Here is a 22,124-nt window from a genome sequence, read left to right on the forward strand (position 1 = left end):
TCCTACAACACAAACCCAAAAAATACTGCTGCTGCTGCTGCTGCTGCTGCTGCTGCTGCTGCTGCTGCTGCTGCTGCTTCTGCTTCTGCTACTGCTGCTAATGTGCAAATAGCCCTCGGCTGCCTTCAATTAGAAGGGTGGAGAGAAGAGAGCAGCAGCAAACAAAGAGATGCAGCAGCAAACAAAGAGATGCAGCAGCAAACTCACATCGTCAAGCTGCAGCACAAAGCAGAGACAAAGCACAAAAATAAAAATTTGTATTTCCCGCCCAAGTCCGGCTTAATAAACGCAATTAAATAAATTTATTTATTTATATATTTATATATTTATCTATTTATTTGTGCATTTATTTATTCATCTATATATTGATATATCCGTTTGTTTATTTATTTATTTATTGCTATATTCATTTGCTTATTTATTTATTTATTATTTGTTTATTTATCTATTTATATATTTATTTATTTAGTTTTGCTACCGTTAATATAATAATACTCACAAGTTGTGTTGTTACTGCAGGAGCAGGCGAAGATGATTCTGCATCTGCTGCAGCCGGGCGATGCTCCTCAGCTGCTGCTGCTGCTGCTGGGGGCTTCTTATCTGCTGCTGCTGCTGCTGCTGCTGCTTCTTGTTGCTTCTTCTTCTCTGCTTCTGCTGCTGCTTCTTGGTTCTTCTTCTTCTCTGCTGCTGCTGTTGCTTCTTGGTGCTTCTTCTTCTTCTCTGCTGCTGCTGCTGCTGCTGCTGCTGCTGCTGCTGGTGCTGCAGGGGGCCCCTCTGGTGGAGGAGGAGGGGGCCCCTCTGCTGCTGCCGGAGGTGCAGGTGTAGATGAAGACGTCACCGACTGCGTAGCAGAGGATTCAGCAGCAGCATGAGATGCAGTCTCAGCGCTGTTTGCTGTCGGTTGTTTAGGAGACTTCAAGGAGCCCCCTGAGTGCAGCGAGTTTTGAGAGGAACTGCTGGAAGGTAAAGGAGGCGGAGGTGGAGGCCAAGCGGAGGCATCGTCTTCAGGTGTATGTGCAGTTGACGGTTTAGAACCTGCTGCGGCTGCTGCACCTGCTGCTGCTGCTGCTGCACCTGCTGCTGCTGCACCTGCTGCTGCTCCTCCTGCTGATCCTTCTGATGCTGTTTCTCCTGCTGTTGTTGCTGATTCTGCCGCTGTTGATGCTGTTGTTGCTACTGTTGTTGTTGTTGTTGTTGTTGTTGTTGTTGCTGCTGCTGTTGCTGGTGCTGCTGTTGCTGTTGCTGTTGCTGTTGCTGTTGCTGCTGCAGCGTTTGTTGAGTGTTTATTATCGCTTACGTTATTTCTTTTTGTTGTTTTTTTATTCTTTTTACTTTGCTGTGTCTCAACATTTTTAGGGCTGTAAGGCTGCTGATGTCTTCGGCTGCTGCGGAAGACAGCAGGGATATCTACGCTGTCTCCCCCGCTGTTTGCTGCTGCTGCTGCTGCTGCTGCTGCTGTTGTTGTTGTTGTTGTTGTTGTCGTTGTAGTAGTAGTTGTTGTTGTAGTTGTTGCTGTTTCTGCTGCTGTTGTTTCTGCTGCTGTTGCTGATGCTGCTGTTGTTTCTGCTGCTGTTGTTTCTGCTGCCTCTGTTGCTTCTGCTGCTGCTGTTGTTGTTGCTGTTGTTGTTGTTGTTGTCGTTGTTGTTGTTGTCGTTGTTGTTGTTGTTGTTGTTTCTGCTGCTGATGCATTTTCTTCTTCTGTTGTTTTCTCTGTGGGAGCATTAGCTGCTGCTGTGTCTTGGGGTGTTGCTTCTTGCTGCTGCTGCTGCTTCTTTTGTTTGTTCTTCATCTGCTGTCGTGTTGTCTTTTACTTCATTCTTTTCCTCAGATCCACTGGCGGGTTTTTCAGTGTCTGTACAGTTGGATAATATAAATACAAATGCATTAAAATAAGCAATAATAATATTATTTTTATTATTAGTTTTATTAATAAGGCAGCAATAATCAAAGTAAGCAGTTCTTCTATTGCCCAAAGTGTATGAATAGATGCAATTAATTATAATTAATTAATTAATTAATTAATTAAATATACACACATATATAAGTATATATATATTAAATTTATATACATAGAAGGCTTGCTGCTTGTTGATTGCTAGGGACAGCCATCGACATCGCTGCATGCAGACAAATAATTAATTTATATAATATATTTTTATTTATATAAATACGAAGAAGAAGAACAAGCCGCTAAGGGCAGGAGACAGCTGAATTAAATTATTGCTGCAGCACCAGCACTGTCTTGTTTGTTTTTATTTAAAGATTAAGACTTACTATTATCTTCATTATTTTTTTCTTGTTGTGCAGCAGGAGAAGAAGTATTTAGGGTTCGACGCGCTCTAACAGCAGCAGCAGCAACACCTGCGACTGCTTTTGTAGCTGCTTTAGTTGCTGCTGCGTTTGTTGCTGCTGATTTTGCTGTTGCTTCTTTTGTTGCTGCTGACCCTGCTTCACGAGCTGCATGCGATACTTCGCGAGCATTTGCTGCCTCAAGCACAAGCGGAGGCATCAGAGATCCACCGAAACGCACTGTACGTGCAGCCCCTCCGCCAAGGGGTAGCGGCATAAGAGGGGGGATACCGAGAGGCCGTCTATTTGTTTTTTCTTCATCTTCTGCTTCATCTGAGCTAAACTCTGTAGGCCAATCATCTAATGGATCTGTGTCTTTGTTGCTGGTCTCTGCACTGTTGCTCGGGCTACCGCTTGGTGCGCTGTTAGAGCTCTCCGGTGTATCTGATGAAGAAGGCGCAGGAGGCGGAGGAGGAAAACCTGCAGTAAATAATTGTAATAATAATAATACAATAAGTGGGGAGGGGTGATAGGCCATAGCCTGCAGTGTTTCATATTTGTATGAAAAGCGTACTACATACATAGATACATACATACATACATATATGCATAGATGAATATGCATGGATGCTGGGTGGCTATCGAGGGAGCAGAGAAACAAGAGAAGGAAAAGAGAAGAAGAGAAAGGAAAAATAAATGCCTCTATTGTTATATCTGTGTGGTTGTCGGCTTACTTAGGTCTTTAGCGCTATCGAGGAGGGGTATATCGGATCTGTCTTCTGAAGCAAAGTAAAGGAGGTCACAATCGAAAAAAACAGAGAAATTGCAACTTAACTGAAGATTTCTCAATCATGAGAGGTCTCATTCTGCTGATATTAACGCAGTTTCCACCGAGATCACCGCATCTCTGACGCTGTGAAGTGGAAACAAGAAAGAAGTGCAAAACGGCGGAAAAGAGGCAGCATGCCGTCATAAAGAGGCAATTTATAGACTAATGAACGGATCTGCTGGTTTTTATAACACTTTTCCAGGTTTTCTTCAATGGAAACACCGGCATACAAATCAACAATGATGCATTCATCAGATCCTGTGGTCAGCTGCCCATACACCCCAGCGCCGCGGGAGGTGAAAACCGCGAAAGTGCAGAAAAAATCGCTCACCTGGTTTACAGACAACTTGGAGAGTGAAACTAAGGAGAAGAATTAAAAACAGCGGTGAAAAACGGAGAGGTTTCCACGACAGTCTGACCGCCCGTGCCTCCCGATCCGACGCATAGGCTGTGAATCTGCCATGGAAACGCTGCATTTTTTGTAGATCTACTTTGATTTATTCAATGGTTTCTGTTGTTTTGCAAGTCGGAGCCCTAGAAGTCGGTTTTTCGTCAGGAAATGCAACAAGCAGCTCAGGGCGACATCCCCAGTAGAACGCGTCGCCCGCAGCATCTCGCACAGACACAGCGGCCTTTAATAAGATATGAAAAAGCCTTAAAGTGTTGGCAAAGATGAATTTAGTTCCTTTTCTTTCAAGAATGTTGATAAAATATCAACATTCAAAATGCTGCTCTTCAGACACTTCGTTTCTCTTCATCTACCCGCCGGTTCGGCGGCCTTGAGTACTCCGGTCCATCCATCAATAGTTGCGGGGCCCGTTGATAGAGTTTGGGTGTATGTACGCTTTGAATAGGCTGATATAGCAAAGAACAGCAATATATATTTATATAAATTGGAATTGTTTGTCCTTGCGTTTATAATTCTTTAAAGCTTTACTAATTTCATTGACACCAACGGGCATAAGCGGCACGCTGCTCATAAACGGCTTCCATGCGCGCTCAGAGGAGAAGCGTTTGCATGCGGTACGGTAGTTGTTAGACTTCATTCATATGGAAAGCGTCATTAAAAGTATAATTAGCGCTAATTTTTGAGTTCTTCTCTCGAAATATTATCTTAAAAAGTGTATAATCGCCTCTGATTCTCCTTTTTAAGAGCGCTTTCCCTCAATTCAAAAAAATGATTGAAGTCATCTTAAACGATCGACTTGGACGCAAAATTCGAGTTAAATGCAACCCAGACGACACCGTAGGAGACCTGAAGAAACTTGTTGCTGCGCAATGCGGTAAGCTTTCATAATGCAGCATATATACACCCCAGTGTATATACACCCCAGCGTACATACACCCCAGTTTTCGTATGCTGCAGTGTATATACACCCCAGTTTTCATATATTGCAGTGTATATACACCCCAGTTTTCATTTGTTGCAGTGTATATACAGCGCAGAGTACATACATTGCAGTGTACGTACACTGCAGTATGCAAACACTGCATGCGCATACACTTTAGTGTACGTACACTGCAGTATACAAACACTGCAATGGAGATATACACCCCAGTGTTCATAGACACGTCAGTATATATATATATGTACATATATATATATATGTACACAATGTAAATATGTACTCAATGTAAATAAATATCGTAGTGTATATACACCGCACTTTGCCTTTGTACCCCAATGTTCGTACACCACAATCTGCATTTACACCCTAATGCTCCTCCCGATTTAAATATATATATATACATATATATATTATAATATAATACATATAGAAGTATTTGCCTTTGGTTGCATGCACAGCACATTTTGCTGCATTGTTGTGTAGAGGGTGAGGGTGTGGACGTAGTTGTTTTGATTGTGGGGTGAATAAAGTTTGTTTAATATTAAATAAATATGTTTGCATTGGGGTGTATATGCAGGTACACGTCCTGATAAGATCCGTATACAGAAGTGGTATACAGTGTATAAAGATCATATAACTTTAGAAGACTACGAAATTCATGATGGTATGGGTTTAGAGTTATATTATAATTAATTAATATTATTTGTTGCTGCTTTACTTCCTTTGTCTCTCTTGTTGTTGCTGCTGCTGCTGCTGCTGCTCTTTATACTCTATATACTATACCCTAGGCCAGCTGTCTATACACCCCACAGCAGCAGCAGCTTAAAGACAGCAAACTATCAAGAGCTTCACCACCCAATTTTTTATTCAACTTATATCATAATGCTTCTTTTTGTTTATTATTCAAGTTATTATTCTTCTGCTGGACTGTAGCAAAAGGGTTTTTGCTTCGTGAATAATAAATAATATAACAAACAAATACTCTTTCTTTTATTTTCTTTTTGTTGTATGTTTATAAGCGCTAATCAATTACTTAATCGACGTTATAAGAGAGAATAAGAAACAAAAGGAAGAGAGCAGCCGCATGAAAAAGTTAAAGAGGGTGTACAAAGCATCAAAAAGATTTTTCTCACTCTTCAGGTGTACAGACAGCTCCCTGCATGCGTTTGTTATAGGGTTTGTTTATCTGATTATTGTATATTTAGTTTTTATTGTTCTCTTTATCTTACTTGCTACTAGAGTGCTGCTACTGCTACTGCTAATTCTACTGATTATGAAAATAACAACAACAACAACAACAACAGCAACCACAACAACAATAATAATAATAATATTATTGCTGTACGAATTATGAAGTATGTATTGTAGAGAGATGCCTCCAGATGTTTATATTTTTATATTTTATTATTCAAAGCCCGCTTATTTACTTCTGCATATATATCCTCTCATCATATTCTGTGTAGATAAATAGATAGATAAATACATGTGCATTTAATATATATATATATACTTATTTAGTTATTTATTTTATGTTTGTACATATTACTTACAAGAACATTTGTACAGTCCACATACAGAGTATATTAACATATTTAAGTATTAAAATCTACGCATATGTACATATAAACATGTATACCTGCATATAATATATATATATATATATATAATATATATATATATATATGTTGAGTCTCTTTATAGAGTAACGCAGAGTTGTAGCGAGGCTGTCTATCCTTCTATAACAGACACGAAGATTAACTGTTGTATATATATCTAATATGTCTCTTTGTTTAATTTTTTTGTTTTGTGTGTTATGCATTTATATTATTTCTTTTATTTCTGAATCCCTTAACAAACAATTGAAGAAATTTATCATCGTCCGCTTAAACAGTTTTTGTTTTATTATTTTTTAGGTGTACGTACACCTGAAGAATTAGAGAAAAGTAAGAAAGAAAGAAAAGAAAGAATAAAACAAAAGAGACATCAAAAGAAATTGTTTGACGTTTGAATGCAGTTGTTGAGGCGTCTTCACAGAACCGTAGAAGTAGATAATTAAATAGATAAAATATAAAAATAAATAAATATATTATTTTTTTATTGCTGATGCCTCTCTTTTTTCTTCTCAATTTGTTGTCTTTGTTGTCTGCCGACAACAGAAGAATTGATAGAAAAAACAAATAAAAAGAATTAATTTAAAATAATTAAATTATTTTATTTTAATCGAATTAATTTAATTAGATGTATTTATTATTAGTTCTTTAATGCCTTTGAATAATAATAAAATAGTTAGAGAACAAACTTTTAATCAGCCTTTTGTTTGTTTCTCTTCTTTTCTTCGAGTCTGTATATACCCTGCAGCAATTGCAGAGTGTTATTTCTCTTTAAAAATATTATTTAAATACATATATATATATATATATTTGTATAGATAAATATATATATTTATATTATATATGTTCTTGTTGCCTTCGCTAGAAAATATTTATTGAAGCTGCACGTTTATTTCGTGCATGCAAAACAAAATCTTCTCTTCGTCTCTACGCCGCCCTCTCCTAATTTTATTATTAATTTTTTAAATTACTATTATTTTTATTACTAATTATTATTATTACTAATTATTATTATTGTTATTACTAATTATTATTATTATTACTAATTATTATTATTGTTATTGTTGCTGAAAGACGGCGAGAAATAACAAAGTCGATGCAAAGAGAAAAACTTAAAATGAAGAAAGAAGAAAAAGAATTGCTAAGAGACTCAAAGCAAATTTAAACGAATAATAAATAATAAGGAGAGAGATATATAATATATATTATATACAATATATTATACACCATATATACAATATGTATATATTGTATATAATATATAAAATAGTATATAATATATAAATATATAATATATAATATATATTGTATATATATCATATATTATATAATATATAAAATAAATAATATATTTTATATATAATATATATACAGCACTAGAGGTAGAAAGCAAGAAAGAGAGAGAGAGCCAGAGACAGAGAGCATGCAGTAAAAAAGGAGAAGTTGAAGAATAATAAATAAATAATAATAAATAAGATTTGTCTTAATATACTTGAATTGAGTTAAATATTTTAATTATCTTCTGCAGCCTTAACAGCACCCTCGGAGTATTTTTGAAGTAGTAGTTCCCGCGTCTCTCGCTGTCTATACACCCCGCTGCAATGCCACAGCTTCCAGGTGCGATCAAACCCTGCACTTGCAATAACCTCGCCTCCGCCTATATTATTATCAATACTCTCTGCTTCCTCTACACCCCTCTCTCCTTTGCTGCTGCAGTTGCTGCTGTTGCTGCTGTTGCTGCTGTTGCTGTTTGCTGCTGCATGCGATTCATCGGCCTCTTGTTTGCAAATTCTGTTTGAATCATCAGGGATAAAGACATCAATACCCATTACTTTACCGTCATGTGCCGGTAAACTCTTTTGAAGAGAGAAGTCTGTGCAAGACCAGACTTTAACTAATCCATCGAATCCTGCGGTGTATAGGCACCTCCCTTTAACAGCTTCAAACATGCACTCCGTCAGCATCTTTGTATGAGCAGGAATAGTTAAAAGAGGCGTTGAATTGCATACTGCTGCTGTCGTTCCTTTCTCTTTTGCTGCTGCAGCAGCAGCAGAAGATGCTGATGATGTCTTTCTTAGATCCCACAGCTTTACACAATTATCTTGAGACCCTGTTGCTAGCCAGTTTGCACAAATAGGGTGTATAGACACCCCAACTACTTGCTTAACATGCCCTGCTATATCTATTACTCCTCTGCCTACTCGTACATCTGTTATTTTTACTAATCCTGATATATCTGCTGTTGCTGCTAAAGAGCCGTCTGGATGAAAACAGATGCCGTATACACCGCACGAATGACCCTCCTACACGCACAACAAACAGTTAAGCATTTCCTTAGTTTATTTTACTTGCTTATTGTGCTTATTTATTTATTTATCTATATATATATATATATATATACATTATAGACAACACCTCATAGATGTATATATATATATATATATATATATTTGAGAGAAACAGAAAAATACAGCGAAAACAAACGAAAAAACATAAAACCCAACGGACAAAACCCAAACAAACAAACAAATAATTAAGCAAACAAACAAATAAACAAACAAAAAAACAAATAATTAAACAAACAAATAAATAAACAAACAAACAAACAAACAAATAAATAAATAAATAAATAAACAGCTATTTACCTGCAGCAGTATTTCTTTTTGATATTCGACATCCCAAAGTCGCCACGTCTCGTCGTGTGAAGTAGACGCCAAGACACGCCCTAACAAATAAATAAATAAATTTAATTAATTAATTAATTAATTAATTAATTAGTTATTCATTAACTAATTTAATCATCAAGCATGTTGATAAATAATCAGCTTGAAAATGCAAATAAATATATATAAAAATTATTATCATACTATATTTTTTATTTAACAAACAAAAATAAATAATAAATAAATAGACGCACCAGACAGGTATACTATAAATAATAGAAATAAATATATAATTAATATACAATACCAAATAAATATTAATTAATTAATGCAGACAAACAAACAATACTAAATAATAAACAACCACCGCAACACCACAATTAGTAGCAGCAGCAGCAGCAACAGAACCAGCAGCAGCAGCAGCAGCAGCAGCAACAGAACCAGCAGCAGCAACAGAACCAGCAGCAGCAACAGAACCAGCAGCAGCAGCAACAACAGAACCAGCAGCAGCAGCAGCAACAACAACAACAGCAGCAGCAGCAGCAACAGAACCAGCAGCAGCAGCAGCAGCAACAACAACAGCAGCAGCAGCAGGATGAGTGTAAGTGTGTGCTTTACCAGAGGGATGAAAGACAACGCGGTTAACTCTGTCTTCATGCCCCTTTAGTCTGGCTACTAACAATTTAAAAGAAGCATTTGCAAGAGAAGAAGAAGAAGCAGCACCTCCCCGCGCTAAACGCCCGACGTCAAACAAACAAATCGACGAATCCGCAGATCCACTGGCCAGTAACAAACTCTGCAACGAACACAGCCATATATATATATATATATTATATTATATTATAGTATAGTATAGTATAGTATAGTATATTATAGTATATTATATTATATTATATTTTATTAGATATTATTGTCACTGTTATTATCTTCACTGTTGCTAATATTATTATTATTATTATTATTATAACTATTATGATTATTATATTATTCTTTATCTGTATTTTTTTATCCTACCAACATCAAACTCCGCACACATTGCACAACAACAAACAAAACGCCTCCTAAGCCCCTCATCATTAATATAATTATAATTTAATAACAATAATAATAATAATAATAGCAACAATACTAACAACATATAGACGAAAATAACAATAATAACAACACTAACAACAATACTACTCCTAACAATAATAATAATAATAAAAACAATAATAATAATAATAAATAATATTATTATAAATTCGAATACGAGCAAACAAGTGCAGGGTTTGATTGAACATACGGTGGAGTGCTGCTGCCGCCAGGCGAGTGAATGGACGCGAGTTTGATGCGTCTTTAGCTGCAGCAGCAAGCGACCATCAGCAGGCCTCCAAAGCTTTATTGCTTCCCCCCACGAAGCAGTAGCTATTAACGACCCTAAATAACTGCTGCTGCTGCTGCTGCTGCTGCTGCTGCTGCTGGTGTTGCTGTGGTCGTGGTTGCTGCTGCTTTCCTCCTCCGCTGCTGCAGCTGTGTCGGCACCTCTTTCTGCAGCAGCAGCAGCAGCAGCTGCTGCTGCTGCTGCTGCTGCTTCCGCAGCAATAGGACATGAAGGAGCGAACTTGCAGCAGGTGAGAGGTCTCTCATCTCCAATGACAGAAGCAGAAAGACTAAGTTTATGCTGCAAATATTTGTTAAAAAAATGCATATCAATGATAGGGCTGTTGTGAGGAAGAGCAGATAGACAGCGCTCGTGCTGCAGCTTCTTCACATGCTGTCTGTACAGCTGCTCCTGAGGTAGGCGCTGCTGTGCTGCTTTAATACTATCAGCAGCAAGAAGACGTCGCATGTGCAGCAAACTGCTGCTACCTTCTGTGTAGAATATCCCTTCAATTTCTTCTTCTTCTGCTGCTGCTTCGTCTTGCTGCTGCTGCTGCTGCTGCTCCGCCTCCTCTGCCTTAGGTTGCGGCTTCCGCACTGCTATCACCCGTGCAGCAGGCTGCAGCACCTGCGGTGTACTGACAGCAGCAGCAGCAGCAGCAGCAGCATCAGGAATAGTACGGCCTTCTGCTAGCAGCGCCTTTAGACGCGACCGACGCTCAAAGGGGCCTTCGCCAAACAAAGTCATCGGCTCTCCCATGCGTCTGCAATCAGCAAATCATAGTAACTCTATTAACATAGATAAATATAAATATAAATATAAATATAAATATAAATATAAATGCATATATATGTGTAAGCGTAGATAGAAATATATACATATATATATAATTACAAGTATAAATGTAAACAAAGATTTTATCGTAAATGTAAATAGAAATGTATTAATAGTTAAACTGATATATAAAGAAAAATGTATAGCAAATATATATACAATTAAACAATAATTATATAAGACACTTAATGAACAAACAAAGCAGTAAAAATATAAAAACGGATAAACAAGCTGATAGGAGAGCTCGAGGCAGAGGCGAAGAGCAGAAGACAGACGGCAAAAGGAGAATAATAAAAGAAAAGACAAACAAACAAACTTAAAAAAATTAAAATAACACATTTGTGTCACCTGAGGGCATCTCGAACTTCAGCATCAATCGTAGGAGCGACAGTTTTGAAGGATGTTGCGGTTTGCTGCATTTGAAAGGCTTTCAGTCTCTCTGCATGTTGGTTGTTTTCTTCTGCTGCAGCTACAGCTGCTTCTGCTGCTTCTGAAGCTGCTGTTGTTGCTGCTGTTCCTGCTGCTCCTGCTGCTGCTGGGGAGGTGTTGCTGCCGATAGGGCCGTCTTCCAAAACTGCTGCTGCTGCAGCATCACAAGTTTGTGTTATTTTCCCGTAGTATAAATGAGATTTCTTCTCCTCTGAACCCGCAGGGGACTTCACCCCTCCTACCCCGGGGGGAGTAGGGCGGCTGGAAGGGTCAGCCATTGCAGAGCAACTGCTGCTGTTCTTGCTGCTGCTGCTGCTGATGTTGCTGCGCCAGCGACCGGGGCTGCTGCTGCTGCTGTTGGGAGTGTCGTGTGCACTGCGGGAGATCTGTGTAGATCAAAACAAGCGAGGAAGAAGGCGACAAATTTGAAATAAAACAATCAAAGAGCCCGCCGCAGCAGACGCGGCGAGGCCGGTGCCCTCTGAAAGTGAGAGAAGAAGTAAAGAAATGCCTCTTTGAATAAATCCAACAAAACTCCCGGTCCCCAGAATGGTAGACCAAAAGAGGCTAAGAAGTTAATACCTTGCTCGCTACCTTTAAACGCAAGGCATTCTCTCAAGGGGGGGAAAGGGTTTTGCATGCGCTACAGAATGGCAGCCAATTCGCGTATTTGCATGCGGTGGAAAGCCCCGAAAAAATGCTGCCCTTAAAAAAGGTAATGATAGAGTTATATAATTAAATAGTAAAGATTCAGACTTTAAATTCGCCATATTTCCACTTGAGCTTGTTCGATTTGCAGCTCATTGTTCCCGCTGTTTGTTCCGAGTTTCCCGCTATTGGCGGGAGTCGACCGCCAAGAAAATATTAATAAATGAATAAAACAATTGCAATTTTCTTTGTTTTTCATTATGAAATAATGCTTAAAAGATGATTGCACCGCGAATTCTACACGCGGCAGCAAACTGCCGGCCCTCAGCGCCGAGCGTTTTGCAAAATTGTTCAAAATCCTCCAGGTGTATGTACACCTCAGAATTGGGTTTTGGTAATCGGTGTTCAAATTTTCTTTTTTCAGTTGGAAAGCTGCATGGTTTTGCGAGTTCTTCCTCATTAGGACAATTAAATACCCCTTCGTTTTCAACTTACACCTGGAAATCGAAGTTCGACGACATTTTAAAGCAGGTTTCCACTCAAAAGATACCAAAAAATGCAGCGCAAAGCCCTACACCATCCCCAGGAAATTCCTTATGTTGGCTGCGCCCTTCGGCTGTTCGACTCGCGAAGGTCCGTCTTAATGACTCTCTTAAGAAAACAAATTCTTTAAAATGCCGCTGTGTTTGTTGTAATATCTTGTGTTGTCTTGTGTTGTGTTGTGGTTTGGTACGTGGGTTTATATCAAACGAGTCAATTTCAGCAATTTCAGAAATTAGATTTAATCGTCCAGCAACTGGTAGTGGGGAGTCTGCGCGAGTTTTGTGTTCGTTTCCTCATCAACGTCATCCACTGTTGTTCAATGTTTATGATATGAGGAATTGTTTGTGTGAATATCGCTTTCTTTAGTGTTGCATCTAATTGGTTTTTTTAAACAAGTGTTTCTGCTGCAGATGGGGCCCAGCAAAGGCCGAGGCCCTTTGATTGCAAAGTTTGCGCCTGTGGGTTTTAAAAAGGGTTTCGGAGCCGTCGGTTTAGGAAAACATACAAAGAAAGGTACGGCATGCATGCATTAATGTCTGCACGCGCATGCACTGTATGCAGCTTCAAGGTGTCTTTACACCAATTTTCTGTCGAATTTGAATTGAGGGGTTTTAAGCCACCGACAAATTTTATTTATTTCAGTGCTCTTCACTGGCTGTAGCAGAGTCGATACACCCCAGCGGTCTTCTTCGCTCTTCATTTGTTTTGATTGTAATTTGTTTTTATTTTCAACGACAACTCGCGTATATGGGTTTACGCCTTTAGACGGAAGTATTCTTTACGCACATGAAAATACACACAAACAAGCAATGCACACACATATACATACATATAAATAAGTAAATAAATAAATAAATATATATATATATGTATATATATAATATACAGTTTATGTATATATATATATGTTTATATTGTTATTTTTTGTCTTAGGTTTTTTCTTGATTAATTCGATGTTAGTCCCTAAATATCATTTCCCAAATCTGCAGGATTTCCCGGTACGAAATTCTTTTTTAGATTTTTTTGTTTTTGTTTGTTTTGGTTTTGTCGTTTTGTCTTTTATTTCTTTCTTCTTGTTTTGCAGAATCTACCTCTTGCTCTTTCTCCAATATATATATATACATATATATATATGTTTATTTACTTAATTATATATATATCTGTATTCGCAAGTGTATATTTGCTGCATTTACTTCCTGTATATCTATATTTAATGTACATATGGATAGGTGTATATATATATATATATATACATATATATATATATATTTATTTACTTATTTGTTTATTTATTTATTTGTTTATTTATTTATATATTTGTGTGTGCGTTCAGCTGAAGCCTTACGTTTGCCCGCAGACGTACAAAATCGCCTCGCAGACTTTCTGGACGGCAGAGGAGGAAACTTAAAAGAAATAATAATAATTAATTAAATAATTAATTAATTAATTAATTATGTTAATTCGTTGTTTGCTCTTCTTATTATTATGTTTGGTGGCGCTACACAGGAGGACAAGCCGAAGAAAACCTCTTCTTCATTTTTTCTGAATTGTTGTTGGTTTTCGTTGCTTTATGCAAATATGTTAAAATATATATATATATATACATCAACAGGGTAATATAGACAACAGATATATATATATATATATACATATATGTATATATATATATATACGCATATATAAAACTTTTTTTTTAGAGTTTTCAGTGGCTGTTGGTAAGACCGGGATTTGCATCTGTTGTGTTTGAAGTGCATTGACTTCTATTGCTTTCTTCTATCAACTAATCTCTTATCCGTTCGCCTTAGTTATATAATTTAGGGTGTCTATATATATATTTGTAGATATAGATACAGATATAATAGTAAAATATATATTTAATTTGGTTAGAGTTGTTCATATACCCCAGCCCCCAAATCAATACCCTTCAAGAGTTGTTTTTTCAAGAGACATATTCCGTCGGATTAAAGGCGCCAGTACATATATATATATATATATATATGTACAGACATATACATACATATAGATATGCATATGTATATGTAGACATACATATATATCTGTATATATATTATATACAGATATATATACAGATACATATATATAATTATATATACACATTTAATGGATGTAGCTGAAATATTTCATTAAAAAGATATTTCTGTTGCGTTGAGGAAACTGCTGAATTTGTCGTAGATGAAGGAAGGCGTAATTTAATGGCTGAAGACTTCATAATTGCAGAAGAAATAAACATTTAAATTAATAAATATTTAAATAAATATATAAAACATTTTTCAACAATCATTTAATTGTATTATATTTACCCTCATTCTCCATCTTACAATTCAGGTGTACATGCAGCTTTTTCCTTGGGTATTTTTTTATTTTTCAATTTTTCTTTTATTTGTACGTGGCATTTAATTGTTTTTCGTTTGTTTATTGTTTTTTTCTTGTTTCTTCTCTTCTTTCTCTCGCCTTATCCACTCTTTTAGATGCCCTCCTTGTGTTTTGGCTTCTCCTAGGGTCGGCATTTCATATTCAATGTTCATTTCTTTAAGTTTCTGCATTTTCTTTTTTAATTTTCCTTCAACAGCCTCCACTCCCCTAGCAGAGGGTCTAGTACCATCAGGTTTATTGTGTTTTTTTGCTTCTCTTCTTGCTGCAAGGATCTGTCTATACGGCCCTATTACTCTCTTCTTTTGATTGAAGACGTGCGGGTGTACGGTGTTTCTATCAATTACTCTGCACACCAATGTACGCCCAAACATACGATAGTTGTTCATAGTTTGTGCAGCAACTTCAGCTACTTCTTTTAATGCAAATTCAATTAATGCATAGCCTTTGCTTCTTCCTGTCTTTACACTTCGAAATAAACGAACACTACAAATACCTCCGAACTGTTTAAAGAAAGCTCTCAGCTGATACTCCATAAACCCATCGGGGAGATGACCGACGTAGAGTACACCTCTTCGTGCTAATGCTTTCTTTTCTTTTCTTTTCTTTTCTTTTGACTTCTTTGATTCTTCTTCTTTTAAAACCCTTGCAGAGCCTGAAACCCGCTTCCTATTCCTATTCGCACGCCCTCCTTCTCCTGCTTCTGCTGCACTTGCTGCTGCTGCTGCTTTATCTGATCCCGTTGCTGCTGCTGTTGCTGCTGAAGCTTCAACACCATCAGAGGCTGCAGTATCTGCTGAAGCATTTTCTGTGGCTTTGCTACTTTTATGTTTTTTGTTTATTTTCTCCTTTTCACCTTTTTTGTTGTTGGGCTTCGCTGCTTTGGGGGCTTTGAGTCTGCTTTGCTGCGGTTTAAGAGATGAATCTGCTGCTGTTGCTGTTGCTGCTGCTGCTTTCTTCTTCTCTTTTTTGTTAATAGCACGACTTGAGGGAGAAGTGGAGGCTGCAGCAACGGCAGCTTCCTTTAAAGACTTGGCAGATGAATCTGCATTAATTTTAATGTTTTTTGTTTTTGTTTTTTTATTTTCTTTGTCGCTAATCCCTGCAGAAGTCGAACGCAGTTTTGCCTCCTTCTGCGTTTTAGCCGTCATCTTACGCGTTAGTTTTTTAAAAATAATGGAGATTTTTCAGAAGAAAAGAACTGCGAGCCGCCGATATGCCTGCGGTGTACATACACCTCAAAGGCAGCAAACAGAGGGAAGCAGACCCAAATAAATGCATGCGTTATGATGAATGAAGGCGGCTTGCACTTCAAATAGAATAAAATATAAATAAAAAAGAGAAAAGAAAAAAATTCAAAGAAGAAGATCAAAAAAATCAAACAACTCAACGAAAAAAAGAATGAAAGCTTCGCGATATGCATGCATGCATAAAGAAAAACTTTAAGAGAAAGTGAGTGGAAAATAAAACTTTTTTCCTTCCTTTTAACTCTAAAATAAGAAATTAAAAGCCGTTTATTTATAATATAAATTAATTCTTTTATTTTTCTCTTTTTTTCTAATACTTACACGCAAGAAAGCTGCGTATACACCCCACGGGGCCCTGCTTCAGCCCCGCATGGTAGATGTTATTTTTTGCAGGGACTCTCTGTCTTTTTTTTGAAATTTAAATTTAAATAAAATATATTTTAATTATGTTTTAGTATTTTTTACAAAGAAAACAAAATGTCTGCAGAAGGCGCTGCTGATCCCGCTCAAACCGCAGTTGTGGAATTGTTAGGCCTTAGCGATATGTATAGAAGGTGTGTGTGTGTGTTTATAATTTTTTTCTTCTTCTCTTCTTCTTATGCATTTAAACAGAGTAAATATAATCTTTCTTCTCTTTTTCTTCTGCATTTAAACAGAGCAAATTCTGTTTTGCTTCTCTTCTTTTCCTGCAATTAAACGGAACAAATATATCTTTTCATATCTCTTCTTATTATGCATTTAAGCAGAATAACGCTTTACTTCTCCTTTTCTTCTGCATTTAAATAGAATAACAATGCAGTTTTTATATTTATCTTTACGGGTTAAGCATTGATAAAAAAGAAGATGGTGCTGACTCCATGCGTGTGTACTTCGCTTCTTTTTTAATTATTTCAACTTCTTTTCTAGAAATAAATTATTTGTCTGTACACCTGTGTCTGTTTATGTTTATAGTAATGGCACTCAAGTACGTCTACACAGCTTATTACTTATCTTGATTTAACCTCTGTTTCTTCTTTTTTTGTTTAACTTCAGGATGCAAAACACATGCTGGGCTCGGTGTATACCCGGAGTAAAGAGCGACACACTTGAAGCAGGAGAAAGTAGTTGTGTAGACAGATGTGTTAATAAGGTAAAGCTTTTCATCTATTCATTTCTATTTTAATTATAATATTAATATAAATAATAGTAATTATAATAATAGTAATGGTTTTAGACAGATGTGTTAGTGAGGTGAAGCTTTTCATCTATTCATTTCTGTTTTATTTATAAAAATATTAATTATAATAATAACAATAAATAGTAATAATAATAATAATTGTAGACAGACGTTTTAATCAGGTGAAGCTTTTGTTTAATTCATGTCTTATAATAATAATAATGCTTGTAGACAGATGAAAATAAATAATATACGTTTAAGAATAACAATAACAATAATAAATACTAATAAGAATATTTATTTTAATAATGATCGCCGTTATAATAAAAATTTTCATTAAACACCAATTCTGTTTTCATTATCCCTCACCGCACACAACAAAAATATATATATATATATGTATATATATATATATATTATATATACATATATATAGATTGAACATGTATGTATAAATGTAGCTGCATTCTAATACTGCTATTACTGTAATTCGATTATTATATTATTATAATATTATCGTAGGCATCGCTATATATTATTATAAAATAAAAATATGTAGAAATTTTATTGTACTATGAATATTATTATGGTTCTGTAATTATTATTATTCTCGTAATGTTTACATATATATATATGCATATATATATATATGTATATATATATATGTATATATATATATATACATATATATATGTATAATACTTTTTAAGTATTTTAAATATAAAAACAAATATGCAGTTAACAAATAAACAAGCACCGAACCCAAGTATATATATATACATAATGAAGAAATAATTATATATTGATTTAAGTTAATAAAAATAAACAAATCAATGAAAATTTTCTTCGTTTCTTTTGTGTGCAGTATACCGCAGTGCACAGTACGCTAGGCAAACAACTTCAAGACAGCGCGACAACCAACCAACAATCTTAAAATATTTTATTTAAATTTAAATAAATATATATATTTATATATTTATATATATATTTATATCTATTTTTATATCTATTTATATAATACGTTAAGTTCAAGTCAATATATATATATATATATGCATATGTATATATATATATATATATAAAACATTAAAGCGAAAATAAATATATGTATGCATATATCTACATACCATTAAATTCAAGTGAAAATAAATAAGTAATATATATATATATAGATATAACAGCTATATATATATATAAGCATATATATATACATGTATATATGCGCATATATGTATATCTTTACATATATATGCAGCATTTAATTAAAACGCTAACAAATGAAAATAGGAAGGCGAATGCTCTAATTAACTGAAAATAAACAGAAATAAAACTATGAATTAAACGGCAAAGACAATTGAACTCAATTTTTTAATCAAAGATAAACAGAAAAGAATCGAATAAATTTAAATTGCATTATTAACACAAGTTGGGTGGCTATCTCTTCATTGAATTCCACGAAGAGAATTTTCTTTATTTGTTTTTTGTAAGAAATTCATTTATTATTCAGACAAAAACAAACAAAATATAAACAATTAGAGAAAACACAACTGCTGCATTTACTGTTGCTGCATTTGCTGCTGCTGTTGCATTTGCTGCTGCTGTTGCATTTGCTGCTGCTGCTGCATTTCAATTGCTCTAGAGTTGTCTGTATTTCTTAGGTTGGGTGTTTGTTGTGTGTCGTTGATGCTGTACGTGTGTTTGTTGGTGTATTATTTTGATGGTCTGTTTTCTTTCCTTGTTATCTCGCTTAAACTCTATTTTATCTTTCTTTTGTTTATTCCTCTATAATCACCTTCAGAGGCCCTCTGGATCGTGTAAGGGTTTAAATATTTCTTCTTGATAAGCCGTCACTTTGCTAGCACCACCGGGGAGTTTGTGGGCTGTACGTACACCGGAAATATATTGTCTTTAGCTGCAAATTGTTTGAACAATATTAAATCCTCCTTACGAATATTTAGCATTGATTTGCACGCGGTGAGGGCGAGAGGCGTCAGCACTGCAGACAGCAGAAAGTGAAACGGGATAGCAAAATAGAGAGTTTTATAAGCGGAAATCAATTAATTTCGTTATTAATTTATGAATAAAACAATTGTTGTTGATTTTATTTTATTTTGTTTTCTCGAATTTCAGCGAGAAGTCTTACATGCAAACCCCCCTATCCACCGCCACACCGCTCCGCCGTCTGTACAGTGCCCAGCGTCGCTACCTGCAGAAAGAAGAAAAAACGGACAAAAGAATAAATAAATAACAATAATAATAATAAATAAAGAATTAAAATCAAAAAAATTAATTTTTTATTGATGTTTTATTACAAAAACTTACAAAACTTTCGTAGCAAATAACCCGAGGAAGCGCCAGCCATCAGCCGCGCGGTGTATCGGGGAATTGCAGAGAGCGCCATCACTTCAAACATTTGAATACAGTTTTGTTTGTTTAATTTAAATAATAATAGTTTATTTAATTGTTATTATTTGTTTAATCTAAATTATAGTAAATAATATTTATTTACCTGTGCCTTCGCTGCCCTCCTCGCCGACCTGAAACAAACGGAGAAGAGATTAAAAATTAATTGAAGATAAATATAAATATAAACAAAAATATATATAATATATTTTTGTTTTAAAATAGGCAAACAAATACAAATAAACACAAAAACAAATATAAACAAGCAAGTACAAATATAAGAAACAAATATATATACAAACAAACAGTTGTACAGATCAAAGACAGATCAGAAAGAAAAGAGAGATATAAATCGAAGAAAAAGAAAGAAAAGAAATATTAATCAAAGAAAAACAAGGGAACGTAAATAAAACTAGAGAAAAAGAAATACAAATAAACGAAAAAGAAACACAAATACAACGAAGATAAATACAATTAAGTAAAAACAAAATAAATACAAGTATAAACACAAGTATAAATAAATATAAATATAAGTAAATATAAATATAAATAAATATAAATATAATTAAAAGATGAATGCTTACCATCACAGACAATTCGATTAAACGCGGCGCCCAAATTATTTCGCCGAGCGTAAAAATTGCAACGCCGCAAACAGCGCCAGCGAGAGAAGGAAATAAACCCTAATAAATAAATTAATTAAATTAATTGAATAATTAATTAAATTAATTAATTAAATAAATAAACTAAACTACTTATATTAAGTATATTAATTGTACAAATAAATCAAAGGAAGTAAAAGAATAAAGTAAATGAGGAAATTCAGTAAATATATTGAATTAATCAAAAAGATTATTTGCATAAATTAAATATGTAAAGCATTAATTAAATCGATTAAATAGTAATATAAATTAAATTTAGGAAGCGAAATTAATTAAACCAAATAAATTAAACAGTTGTTTACTCACCAGTACAAACATCGACGACGCAGAGATAAGACTTCCCTGAAGACATCCATAAATAAATATATATTAAATTCAAATACAATGATATATATATAATATACTGATTATAATAACATATTACATTAATATATTATTGAATCTTTTTATTATTGCGTCTGCACGCAGTATCATTTATAACCCTGCAAAAAATCAACAAAAGCAACAGCAGCAACAGCAGCAACAGCAGCAGCAGCAAAAGCAGCGGCAGCAGAAGCACCAGCAGGACTAGCAGCAGTAGCAGCAGCAACATCAGCTGCAACGTGAGCAGTGGCAGCAACAGTAGCAGGAGCAGCGGCACGAGCAGCAGCAGCAGCAGCAGCAGCATTAGGAGCTTACAATGGTGAGGAGGGTGTAAGTATCGCAGTTGTGTGCGTGTATAGCAGGCGAAGCAAAAGGAAGAAAAGAAGTAATGACGAGCGGGTTGGCAGCTAAGACGAGTTCAAAGGGGGCTTGAGAGGAAGTAGCTGCGTATACACCCGAAGCAACGAGGGCAAGAAGAAAAGTAAAAAGAAAAAGAAAATCAATAAACAATTGCAAATCAACTTGCAGCGAGTGAAGCTCTTCGGAAATGTACTCCCAAAGTGTCTGCATGCATGCATCAGTGCGATTGTCTCTAGTAAATAAAAAAAAGATTGCTGATATTCATACCTTAAGATGCTGCCGACGCCTGAAAATAAAAGCAGCAGAAGTAGATGAAGCAAATATATAATTATAGATGTATTATATATAACATATCTGTATTATTATATATATTCTTTAATATTATATATATTAAATGTATTTTACTATATATTTTATATATTACATATAATATACATATATCTATACATATTCTATATCATATATATCATATATTTTATATATATTATATATAGTATGTATATAAATTCAGGTGTATGTTCACCTGCCCATACGAGAGTAGAAATCGCAAGAAAACGCCAAAGGCGGGGCGACTGACAGACTTGCTTGAGGGTCTTTCAAAGAGGGAGAAGGTGCAGCAAAAGAAATAAGTGCAAATGAAGAAAAGAAGAAAAGATAAGAAAAGATACGAAATTCAATTACTGTTAGAGGCGGACATCGACGCAGAACGCTGAGGCTCTGCGGAGGCTCCAAAGAAGCAGAATCGCGAAAAAATAAACAAAGACAAAACTGAATAACCCCTGGCAATGCAGCTAGCAGAAGATAGGGGCGGTAAGGCTGCCCAAAGTCCGGCACCATCGTTCTTGTTGCTGTTAACAGCACTGCTGAACTCAACGCTGCTGAGTTGACGATCAGATACCTGAAAAGGGGGAAAACAGCAATAAATAATGCGACGAAACAAAGTAAGTAGATGCATCTACTTGTATATATATATATATATATATAT

The 22,124-nt window shown here is 35.3% G+C and overlaps 4 protein-coding genes across 4 annotated transcripts; 1 reads left to right on the forward strand and 3 right to left on the reverse strand.

Moving 5' to 3' along the window:
* Window positions 1-207: 207 nt before the first annotated feature.
* Window positions 208-1,789, reverse strand: EAH_00038910 (hypothetical protein; the record flags this gene model as incomplete). The annotated part of the gene is made up of 2 exons (XM_013395403.1): window positions 208-216; window positions 500-1,789. Coding segments are annotated over 2 exons (1,299 nt in total), but the record flags the coding sequence as incomplete, so codon positions are not given.
* A 474-nt stretch (window positions 1,790-2,263) lies between these two features.
* EAH_00038920 (hypothetical protein) lies at window positions 2,264-3,594 on the reverse strand (the record flags this gene model as incomplete). Its single annotated transcript, XM_013395404.1, has 4 exons — window positions 2,264-2,769; window positions 3,024-3,061; window positions 3,190-3,386; window positions 3,538-3,594. The coding sequence occupies 4 exons, from the start codon at window positions 3,592-3,594 to the stop codon at window positions 2,264-2,266; spliced, it is 798 nt and encodes a 265-aa protein (XP_013250858.1).
* A 701-nt stretch (window positions 3,595-4,295) lies between these two features.
* On the forward strand, window positions 4,296-5,160 carry EAH_00038930 (Ubiquitin-like protein 5, putative; the record flags this gene model as incomplete). Its single annotated transcript, XM_013395405.1, has 2 exons — window positions 4,296-4,401; window positions 5,045-5,160. 2 exons carry the CDS (start codon window positions 4,296-4,298, stop codon window positions 5,158-5,160), a joined length of 222 nt encoding a protein of 73 aa, XP_013250859.1.
* A 2,428-nt stretch (window positions 5,161-7,588) lies between these two features.
* Window positions 7,589-11,644, reverse strand: EAH_00038940 (U4/U6 small nuclear ribonucleoprotein, putative; the record flags this gene model as incomplete). Its single annotated transcript, XM_013395406.1, has 5 exons — window positions 7,589-8,380; window positions 8,723-8,802; window positions 9,359-9,519; window positions 10,138-10,866; window positions 11,286-11,644. 5 exons carry the CDS (start codon window positions 11,642-11,644, stop codon window positions 7,589-7,591), a joined length of 2,121 nt encoding a protein of 706 aa, XP_013250860.1.
* Window positions 11,645-22,124: the final 10,480 nt, after the last annotated feature.

The sequence above is a fragment of the Eimeria acervulina genome, genomic scaffold, assembly GCF_000499425.1.
Source record: "Eimeria acervulina Houghton genomic scaffold, Eah_scaff450, whole genome shotgun sequence".
Taxonomy (NCBI): Eukaryota; Apicomplexa; class Conoidasida; order Eucoccidiorida; family Eimeriidae; genus Eimeria; species Eimeria acervulina.